Raw genomic sequence first — 10,649 nt, 5'->3', positions numbered from 1 at the left:
ACCGATGAAAGTCTCATAAGAAAATCTTAATTTCAGACAAACAAACTGAGTTCCACAACAAACATAGGGTTTTCAAGGTACTTAACTTCTTAAACAGAAAATAAGTCTGATAAAAACATTCTTAATATTAGAACCAACGAACAAGTTCCATAACTAGCATAAAGTTGTCCAGATCACTTACCAAGATCTCATCGCTTGTTTTAGTTGATAGATAAGCGCGGGGCACAGAAGTCAACAAGCAGACATGTTGGCTCTTTGACCTGAGACTCGTCATCACCATTAAGCGGGAGAAGCACAAGTCTCGCAGACACTTTGACAAACGAAGTCTTCTTCTTGTAGCATAGCTTCACAGTCACAACAAGGCTTCCCTCGATCCTCTCCACAGCAACTATCATCACATCTCTAAGCCCAACATATCGTGTTCCATCACCTGAAGGGCCTTCATAAAGTCCCTACCACACAAAAATTGAACAAAGATTAGAACAAAATCTTTTGTCATTATTAATCTCTGAAAACTTTTGAAATTTCACTAACAAGGCTTTACCTTCTCTCCAACACGATCAATCTCAGGACTGAACAGATGCAGTCTCGCTCCCACTGGTTGTTTCATCAACAGCTTCACTGCTGCATCCAGATTCTCAGCCTCAATCACTTCTCCTTTCATGGGAACACGAGGTATGTGACAAGCAAATGGAGGAGCCTTGAACGAGCATCCCAAATGACCCCAAAGTTCTCTTCTCGGCAACCCATTTTTGAAAGCACATTCAAGGCAGTCTTTGACAGTGAGCTGACGGCTTTCTTGATCAATTTCTCTCTGCCTATCCTCCATCTTGGTCTGAACATGTTCTTCCATGTACCGAAGGACATTTTCGATAGTGAAGCTTTCTCCCTGCACGTCCTCCTTGCCAGCGTTATCCACCAAATACTGAGCTGAGTACTCAGTATACGCAGAGTCGAGCTTGAGGATAACCCGTGCAGAGCTAATCAGATTCACCGCTACCATAGCTGCATGTTCAGATTCATCTGCAAAGACCAAAGAAACAGTTGTAGTCAATTCATCAGTTAAAAAGTTAAAAACCACTATCACAGTTTCTCATTGATTCTAGATAGATAAGTTACCGTAATCTTCTCGCTCCATGTTTGCTCGTTCGCAATCAGGATGACAGAGGCCAGCAGTTCTTCTAGCAGATTGTAAAAACAGATCAGTCATCATCTTCGATTACTTATCCCTGATTGTAGAAACAAGCACAAGAAAACACATTCATAAATCCGGAGCAGAAGAAGAAGAACACAATCAGAAAATAAGACCTCTAACTATAGCCTTAAGTATCAACATGTTTTCAAGTTTTGACATAAACATAACAACCAACTAAGCTTTTTAGACTCTAAACCATAGTTTGTACTAACAAGGTTACCAAACTAACAATGATAGCTTCTTTAACTCAAACCTAAAGAAGGATTCCAGCATCGTTCATCTAGGAAAACCCTAAAACGTAACTTCAAAAGTTCATTTTTTTTTCCCAATAATCGCACTGGGAAAGGCTAAATCATGAGCAGGATCGTAAGAAAAGGTGTTGAGAGAATCACCAATCCAACAGATAAAGCAAAGATCGAGAGAAAGTTACCGGACGAGGAGGCACAAAGTGAGAGAGAGAGAGACGAGGATCAGAAGGAGACTGTCGCCGTCGGCCGTCGCGTAGAGAGAAAAAAACACACACAGAAATGAGAGAAAGTTTAAGGAAACCCTATTTTTACCTCTGCTCAGTCCCCAAAACGATGTCGTTTGAAAGACTTCAACCTTTACTCCTCAGATATACGTTGCTGTTTGCCAATTTTCCTTAACACGACGACGTTTTCTCGAGATTGCCAATGTTTATTTTTTTCTTTTGGGCCAGTTGTTAACAGCTAGATGTCAAGATCAGGAGGATAAATAAAATGAAGTTTCTCTTTTAAGGGTGTATTTAAATTATATTATAAGTGATTTATGTTATTTAATCATTGATTAAAAAATGTTTTAAAATCCATTATTATTGAATTAAAGATTTAAAAATCTATCTTAAAATTCACTGTTATTCAAAACAGTTTATGGATTTGGATTTTAATAAGTTCTAGAGATATGAAGAATTTGAGAGGATTTATTTAGTTAAAAATACAAAAATCCATGGTTTTAGTGAGATTTAAAAGAATTTTACAATAAATCATATTAACTTTTCCTAAATTCATCACAATCATTTAAAATCTTATGAAAAACTAAAATAACTTAGAATATTAGATTGAATACACCTCCCTTAGAGTGATGTGATTTAAATATCGATGAAGCTATTATGCATAAATTAGTAGATGGTTGTCACGCAATTAGGGATGTCAAAATGGTTGACTCAACCCAACTCAACTCATTATCCAATGAGTTAAAAGTTACGGGTTTGGGATTTTGGGGGAAAAATTACGGGTTTGGGATTTTGGGGAAAATTATAAGATGATGATGATGACATCATGTTGTTGACTATGATATATATGTTGATATGATGATGGTGATGTTAATATAATATATTTTAAATTTATCAGTTACTAATTATTTTTTCCAATCTAAAACAACAGTTATTCATTATAAAACCACCTTCTCTTTTTCCACCCCTATCAGTTGTTTTAAAGTTTAAACAATAAATCTCATCATAGTTTCTTTATTAACAAATACTTTTTAAACAATAACTTTCGACCACAATTGTCTATTTCTCAAATCAGAATTAGGTTGATAGAAAGCAACACTGCAAATTAAGCAAATATCCTTCAGGTGTAAACCTCCCCGCCTCAATACGGTAAGTGGTTCATCTTAGATCCTCATCTCAAAAATATTTACTTCAATCTCTCTTCACGAGTTCATGTTAGAAGCACTAATAAACAAAAAAAAAACTACAGATGGAATGGAACAATGGATTGGACACCATCAATGACTAGATCAGACGTATACAATTCGGAAGCAAATAATGATTAATGACCAACATCGATCGACCCCGACGTATACAAAATAGATGGCCATCAGAGAAGTAAAACAATGACGAATATTTAGATTTATATAGCAAAATTTCGTAAAAATTCTTCTGTTAAGTCCACGTGAAATAGAATGCATCATCAGTGACCAAAACTTTTTTTTTCCTTTTCTTTTTGAAATAGATTGCTTCTTCATTTTGTGATGATGGATGATGACTTTAGATCAATATTTACCATTAAATATATATTTTAGATGTTTATACATTTTTTTATTTTATTTTATTTTAGGAAAACACTGTTAACTCCTTATTCCTTTTTCTAAATTTCTAATCATAATGAGAAAATAAAAATGAATATAAAGGCAAGATATCTAAAAAGAAGGAATTTGTTATGATTATAGCTATGGTAATAATGAAACTTCTCCATAAGATTGTAATTATAAAGGTGTTTATGATTGCGTTAATGTCGTTAAAAACCATAATACAGTAAATGAAAAATCGATAAATCAGGATAGTTCATATATTTTTTATCACCTTTAAATTAGTTTGAGTATTTTTTTCGCAACAAAAAAAGTTTTTTTTTTTTCTGACAAATATTATATAAATCATATTTTTTTGGCATTTTCCCAGTAAGAAACTAATTTAGCTACAAGCCGACCTAAACACGAGATTTTGAACACTAATCCAAAATTCAAACACAGGTTAATTCAAAACTGACTGTTACACGAGAGTCCATAAACTTAAAATCATAAATATAGGATAAAACCAGTAATTTATCTCAACCAACAAAACATTAGTTCATCCAACCATTTGTGGATCATGGAATTGGGCAATTTGTTTCAAATGTTTGACTCAGGAAAAATGCACCATTTTAGGTGAAAAAAAAATCTTATCTGTCGCATCTTTTAGCACTCTTCTCTGTTTTCCAACCTTTTCGAAGAAATTGTATCCATAGTTACAAAATGATATCTTCGATTGTATCTATAGTTTGTAAAAATCATGGTTACTCACTGCACACTATAAGACCGTCTTTGAACCAAAAACACATTTAAATGTCGCTACGAAAAGGATAAAGGATTTGGAGAAGGATTCTGAATTTTATCTTTAAAAAGTAGTCATCAACTTCTTAAAATACAGAGAAAAAGTCTCATAAAACAATCTTAATATCAGACAACAAACAAACATAGCGTATAGAAGATACTTCAACAGATAATAAGTCTGATAAAAACATTCTTAATATAGGACCAAACAAACAAAGTTGCACAACTAGCATAAATTTCTCCAGATACTTACCAAGATCACAGCACTTGTTTTAGTTGATAGATAAGCGCGGGGCACAGAAGTCAACAAGCAGACATGTTGGCTCTTTGACCTGAGAGTCGTCATTACCATTAAGCTGAAGCAACATACGTCTCCCACACACTTTGACAAACGAAGTCTTCTTCTTGTAGCATAGCTTCACAGTCACAACAAGGTCTCCCTCGATCATCTTCACAGCAACTATCATCACATCTCTAAGTCCAACATATCGTGTTCCATCACCTGACGTACCTTCATAAATTCCCTACCACCACACAAAAATTGAACAAAGATTAGATCAAAATCTTTGTCATTATTAATCTCTGAAAACTTTGAAATTTCACTAACAAGACTTTACCTCTCCAACACTCTCAATCTCTGGACTGAACACATGCAGTCTTGCTCCAACTGGTTGTTCCATCAACAGCTTCACTGCTTCATCCAAATTCTCAGCCTCAATCACTTCTCCTTTCATGGGGACGCGAGGAAAGTGACAACCAAATGGAGGAGCCTTGAAGGTGCATCCCAAATGTCCCCAATGTTCTCTTCTCGGCAACCCATTTTTGAAAGCACATTCAAGGCAGTCTTTGACAGTGAGCTGACGGCTTTCTTGATCAATTTCTCTCTGCCTATCCTCCATCTTGGTCTGAACATGTTCTTCCATGTACCGAAGAACATTTTCGATAGTGAAGCTTTCTCCCTGCACGTCTTCCTTGCCAGCGTTATCCACCAAATACTGAGCTGAGTACTCAGTATACGCAGAGTCGAGCTTGAGGATAACCCGTGCAGAGCTGATCAGATTCACCGCTACCACAGCTGCATGTTCAGATGCATCTGCAAAGACCAAAAAAACAAAAAAAATAAAAAACAGATGAAAAAGTGAGTTACTCTAGATTCTTTGACAAACAGAAAGAAGCACGTCAAGACTAAGAAAGTAATTTGCTTACCGTAATCTTCTCGCTCCTTGCTTGCTCGTTCGCAATCAGGATGACAGATGCCAGCACAGTCTTTAACAGATTGTAGAAACAGCTCATTCATCATCTTCGATTACTTATCCCTGGTTCAGAATCAACAACCAGAACAAGACATTCACAAATCCACAATCAGAGAAGAACACAATCAGAGCAACAGGAAGACCAAAGCAAGACCTAACTATAGCTCTCAAGTATAAGGCATGGTTTCAAGTTTTGACACAAACATAACAAAACGAGAAGCTTTAGACTAAACCAAACAAACGCTGATAGCTTCCTCAAGCAACAATGACTCTTAACCCTAAAAAGTTACTAAAAAAAAAGTTATGTTCAGTGTTCAATCGAAGTGAGAATCCGTAACAAACCCAAGCCAAACTATAAGAATCCAACAGAGAAAGAAAAGAATCGAGAAAAACTTACCGGAGGAGACACACAGAAAGAGACTAGAATTGAGAGAGAGTCGCCGTCGGGTAGTGAACACTAAGCTCAGTCCCGAAATGAGAAACTTCAACCTTTAATCATTCATACGTCGCCGTTTATCATTTTTCCATAACACGACAACGTTTTTGAGATTGCCAGAGCTTTTGTTTTTTTTTAGCTAGTTAAATTAATAGAGACTTCTACAGATCAATGCTACGATCAGGATAAATTCATTCATTAATGAAGTAACTACATCCAAATCCTTACTAAAATTTAATAATGGCTAGGGTTGGCCATCCCCTTTTAAAACCGAACTTAAAAATGTATTGAAAGATCGAGAGATAACAAGAATCCTTAGTAGAATAACAGAGGCATTATCTTTTTATCAACGGAAGAAAGCGTAAAAACAACACAACTTAATGGCATAGTAGGTAGGTCTTTTTGAGTGATACAACTCTCATTTGCGCCCTTCGACTTTCTTAGCGTCTCTTGCTGCAATGAACCACAAAACATTACAAGATCAGAAAAGTTTCAGTTTGTGAAACAAAAGCATCACAAATGTAAAAGGTGTTTCAGTGGTTTATACCGGCTTTTTCCTCTTCTCGCTTCTTGGCAGCTTCTTCTCTCTGTTGGCGAATCAGAGCCAAACGATCTGTACAAACACAAGATAATCAATAGGCCCGTTTAGAAACGTAGAGAAGATGCAACTGAGAGAACAAGAGAGATTTATTGTTTGTTTACCCAAGTCCTTCCTTGCTTGATCGGTCTTGCCTTGCTCTTGCAGCCTCATGTATCGCTCATGAGCTCGCTGCTTCTCTAGCTCCTCTCTACAAAATTAATTTCGAGACAATAATATTTAGAGGGTTCCTGAACAAGAATTGTTGAATGATATCGAGATTAAGAGTGTTTCGACGTAGTAACAGACCTTTCACGCCTTGAGAGTTCAGTGGTTTTACTAGCCTAACAAATGGCAAGAACAGAAAGAAAATCTTTACTTACAAAGACAAACATACATTACAGATTTACAGAAACTGACTGACTACTAAATAGATGACTTACATCGAGGTCTCTTGCTTTTAAGGTCTTTGGTCTTACTCTGTTAGGGTTATCAACTTCGATTACCGCTTCAGTTCCTTTCTTCTTCACCTGATATTTACATACAAAGTAAAGATGAACTGTCTAACAACGAAAATAGATGAGGCCTCATAACAAATAACATGCAGGATTTTTCACTCACATCAGCTTCATCTTCGGACTCTTCTTCTTCAGATTCCTCTTCTGACTCGTTTTCAACATCTTCTTCGTATTCAGCTTCTTTCTGATAATGTCATTCAAAAGGACAAATGATTCACCCCCCAGACATACACATCAACAAAAGTATCATAGAAAAAAGAAAACTACAAAAATACCTGTTTGAATGATCGAGGACGTGCAGCAGATGTGCCAGCAACTACAAACACACACAGAGAATGAATTTAATATTGATCCACACATATATCAATTTTATGACTTCAGAAAACCCAAAACTGGACCAGATTACACGAAACTGAATGCTTCTAATGATCTGGAACAAGCAACAATCATCCTAGCCAGATACTTTTATACATCACTAGTTCAAACAAGCAACAATCTGGAACCAGTCAATGAACTCATCCAGGTTTAAAAGCTTCATTATACAAAGGCAAAGCACTGATAAGGATTACATCTTAGATACTGCAGTTCCAACGGGATAAATCAAGCAAACGAGCCTAGACCAGTCACAAAGGCATGAGCAAAATGATAAGAACTAAACCGGTGTATACATACACTTCAAAAATCAAGCAAACACGAAAAACTGGTTCGAGCTCTCTCTGATATAAACCAAACCTAAACTTATGGAATACTCAATGATCATCAAACTCATATAAATCTACAGGACTTGAACAGCAGAACAATAAAAAAAAAAAAAAAAATCGAAAACAATACCAATCCTTACGCATATCAACTAATTCAATTAAACGAAACGAATTAAAACAATCTCACGATTCCAAATGGGCTAAAATCAAAGCAAAACCAATTAGGGCAAATACCAAAACTCCCAAAAAAAAAAAGAAATGAAGATTGAATCAAATCGAACTTAAAAAAAAAAATCAAAGAGAACGATTCATAACTAAAAGATTACAAATATCAAAGAAAACGATTCATAACTTACGAATATCAGCAGCACTGGAGAATCGGCGTTGGCCGGTAGGTTTACCCTTGAACTTGCCTCTTCCCATCGTTACAAAATTTTCCAAAAAGAGAGAAACCACAAATCAAGAAACGAAAAACCACAGAAAAATTTGATACTTGAACCCAGAAAACGAATCGATTCGCTAAAACGAATAAAAACGATTAGCTTTTTTATTGAAATTAGTGGAGGATCTCTCGTCCTCTCTTTTCCCAGTGACGACGAAAACCCTAAAAAGCTTAGCCACCTGTGGATTTTTGGGGATTCTTTTGTGTTTTGAGTGTGATTTTGATTTTTATTCCTCTGTTTCGCGGTGTACTATAACTACGTGTGACCTTATTAGATCGAACCGTCATTAACTCGTTTTGTTGTAAACGGTCAAAACGACAACGTTTTTATTTTTCAGTAAATGTAGGATGTTGCTTTAACAGTTTTGGGTCCAAAATGATTTTAATATTTTTTTTTTTTTTTGTGTGTGAAAAATATAGTTTTGTCTGAAGCAAAAGGATGCTACTTGGAAAAGCAAACACAAATTTCTAATTTTATTTCTCAAAAATAAAAGATATGTTACATAAATTGATTATCATAATTAGAATATATAGTTTGTACATGTGACCGAAACGGAAGAGGAGGAGATCATCACACTTCACAGATTCTTGACATTATTGTAGATCTGAGTCTTAAGACATTTGTGAAACCTTTCTTCGACGTTGGTGGCATCAAAGAGCTGCTGTTTCAATGAATAAAAATTTCTCTTTCTCAAGACTTTTTGCTTCCTCCATTGATACTTCTCGCGGCGATGGCCAAAGATCAGATTTGTTACCAAGGAGGCAAGGAGCATGCATGCATCATGCATGATCACGAGCTTGTTGGTACCAAAGATTAAACTACAAAGATCCTCGAGCCACTATTCAAAATCCTCGAACGTTTGTGTGATACGTAATATCGTACACAAGTATATATATTAGCTCCTCCCATGGCTCCGTACAGTAAGGCACTCATAATATTTTTGTACCTATACGTAAATAAGGAAAAACAAAGCATGTAGTAAGTAAAGTATCGGATTACCTAATCCGGTTTTGGTTTTCGAAATTTGGATAATAAAAACCAATTGGAAAATGAAATACCATTTGATTTGGTTTTAATACTGTTTGATTCAGTTTTAGAACAATTTTTCGGTTCAAATCTATATCTAAAATTTGATTGTAGTTTAATATAAATGACGTTTTGATGATTTGTTTATCTTGTAGTTTAACTTGAGTGCAGTAGATCTACTTTGAATCTATGATACAATCATACAAGAAAAGAAAAACAAATACGGTTGGTTTATTCATTAATTTGAGATTTTCCGGCTTTAATTCATTTTGGATTGGTCAAACCAGAGTAGACAAATTAAATCTTTTTTTTTTTTTTTTTTAATGGAGAAAGGTTTTAATGTTTTATAGATCGGACCGTTCTTGACAACCAATGTCCCACTCCCAGACATAGTTGAGAGCCTTAATGATCCTCTCATCGATGTGAATGCTTAGGTTATAGTCTTTCACCCTTTTTGGAAACCCTGATCAAGCAATTCGTCGAGAACCGTTAAAGTTATTTGCCAAAAACTCTGACACCAAGTACATAAAAGCAAAAATATGTAAATAATAAGAAAAAAAATCAAGAACGTTATGGAAAACGCAAGAACAGATAAAGATTATGAAAAAAACATGCACACACATTCATCATGACAACTATAGCAAACAAATAAAAATTAATTTGCCAAGACATGAAGGGATTATTTGTTGTTGAAACTCTTAACGGCTGCTTAAAGATTTACTATTTTCCTAAATGATTAATTTCATAAGCATATCTAAAATAAAATCAATTGTATAAAATCGTGTTGTTAAAACCCAAGCAGAATCTTTACAGTCAATGATGATGATTAAACATAATTAAGTCCAACCTAACTCAATAAATTTTGAATAGAAGTAACACTAGAAACAATAATCATTATAAACACAATCTAACAATAATAACACTAAAAATACGAGTACACATAGCAAATCTTTGAGTTAAAAAAAATGTTAGTCCACCGAAGAAAATGCAATAATCCAACTAAGGTACCACGACTAAAAACCGATTTTGATCGCCCCCAGCTGCACCTCATTATCTCCATTGTGATTTTGGTTAACGTGTTCGTTTCAATTTCTCTCAAATTAGTAAAAAAAAAAAGTAATTCCAAATTGTTGCACTTGCACATACACATGACTCCTCCTTACACAATCAGCACTAGAATCGAACTACCACCAAAGCTAGATAAGACGAAATAAAAGTTTGGATTTGAGTTCTTAAAACTTGTGTGATACAAGAAACCCACTTGTTGTAAATTCTTAGTATAGTAAAAAATAATAATAATTCTTGATCGTTCCACCATACACATGATTCGTCAATCACTCAATCTCTAACAGCAAAAAAGCTAAGAGAGTAAAAGTGGAATAGTTTTGGAAATGTTGAAACTCTTCTTCATCTTCCATATTACTTACATTAGCAAATTTCTTCTACAAGAAGCCACTTTATTTCGTTTCACATTCACATGTATCTGTAAAAGTAAAAATGCATTAACACAACACAGCTCCTGGTTACTCAATGGAGGAGAGAATATGATGGAGACAGAAAACAGCAAAAGTTATTCCCAAAATTGGCTAAATCTAGGTCTTAAGCGCGTGGAGTGGTTGGAAGATGAAGATGAGAAAGCAGAGCAGAGATCATCATCTCTCGCCTATA

At 35.1% G+C, this 10,649-nt stretch overlaps 3 protein-coding genes across 3 annotated transcripts; all 3 read right to left on the bottom strand.

Moving 5' to 3' along the window:
- On the bottom strand, positions 1-1,765 carry LOC104724792. Its single transcript, XM_010443342.2, has 4 exons — positions 1,626-1,765; positions 1,120-1,229; positions 545-1,023; positions 1-452 (listed from the first exon to the last, which is right to left on the bottom strand). The coding sequence occupies exons 2-4, from the start codon at positions 1,211-1,213 to the stop codon at positions 201-203; spliced, it is 825 nt and encodes a 274-aa protein (XP_010441644.1). The 5' UTR covers positions 1,214-1,229; positions 1,626-1,765; the 3' UTR covers positions 1-200.
- LOC104724791 lies at positions 4,130-5,784 on the bottom strand. The gene is made up of 4 exons (XM_010443341.2): positions 5,678-5,784; positions 5,234-5,343; positions 4,645-5,120; positions 4,130-4,551 (listed from the first exon to the last, which is right to left on the bottom strand). The coding sequence occupies exons 2-4, from the start codon at positions 5,325-5,327 to the stop codon at positions 4,300-4,302; spliced, it is 822 nt and encodes a 273-aa protein (XP_010441643.1). The 5' UTR covers positions 5,328-5,343; positions 5,678-5,784; the 3' UTR covers positions 4,130-4,299.
- LOC104724790 (28 kDa heat- and acid-stable phosphoprotein) lies at positions 5,938-8,153 on the bottom strand. Its single transcript, XM_010443340.2, has 8 exons — positions 7,869-8,153; positions 7,087-7,127; positions 6,915-6,995; positions 6,737-6,823; positions 6,603-6,637; positions 6,419-6,504; positions 6,264-6,329; positions 5,938-6,169 (listed from the first exon to the last, which is right to left on the bottom strand). Exons 1-8 carry the CDS (start codon positions 7,933-7,935, stop codon positions 6,135-6,137), a joined length of 498 nt encoding a protein of 165 aa, XP_010441642.1. The 5' UTR covers positions 7,936-8,153; the 3' UTR covers positions 5,938-6,134.

This window comes from Camelina sativa, chromosome 11, assembly GCF_000633955.1.
Source record: "Camelina sativa cultivar DH55 chromosome 11, Cs, whole genome shotgun sequence".
Taxonomy (NCBI): Eukaryota; Viridiplantae; Streptophyta; class Magnoliopsida; order Brassicales; family Brassicaceae; genus Camelina; species Camelina sativa.
The sequence above is the reverse complement of the archived record's forward strand: the minus strand, read 5'-3'. Positions and strand labels throughout refer to the sequence as shown.

Excerpts from the sequence above, each read along its gene's own strand:
- LOC104724792 (XM_010443342.2), bottom strand. The coding sequence starts at position 1,213 with ATGATGACTGATCTGTTTTTACAATCTGCTAGAAGAACTGCTGGCCTC. Across the intron at positions 1,024-1,119 it reads CATGGAGCGAGAAGATTACG|ATGAATCTGAACATGCAGCT; the intron begins GTAACTTATCTA and ends TGGTCTTTGCAG. Across the intron at positions 453-544 it reads TTGATCGTGTTGGAGAGAAG|GGACTTTATGAAGGCCCTTC; the intron begins GTAAAGCCTTGT and ends TTTGTGTGGTAG.
- LOC104724791 (XM_010443341.2), bottom strand. The coding sequence starts at position 5,327 with ATGATGAATGAGCTGTTTCTACAATCTGTTAAAGACTGTGCTGGCATC. Across the intron at positions 5,121-5,233 it reads CAAGGAGCGAGAAGATTACG|ATGCATCTGAACATGCAGCT; the intron begins GTAAGCAAATTA and ends TGGTCTTTGCAG. Across the intron at positions 4,552-4,644 it reads AGATTGAGAGTGTTGGAGAG|GGAATTTATGAAGGTACGTC; the intron begins GTAAAGTCTTGT and ends GTGTGGTGGTAG.
- LOC104724790 (XM_010443340.2), bottom strand. The coding sequence starts at position 7,935 with ATGGGAAGAGGCAAGTTCAAGGGTAAACCTACCGGCCAACGCCGATTC. Across the intron at positions 7,128-7,868 it reads CTCCAGTGCTGCTGATATTC|TTGCTGGCACATCTGCTGCA; the intron begins GTAAGTTATGAA and ends GTGTGTTTGTAG. Across the intron at positions 6,505-6,602 it reads GAACTCTCAAGGCGTGAAAG|AGAGGAGCTAGAGAAGCAGC; the intron begins GTCTGTTACTAC and ends TTAATTTTGTAG.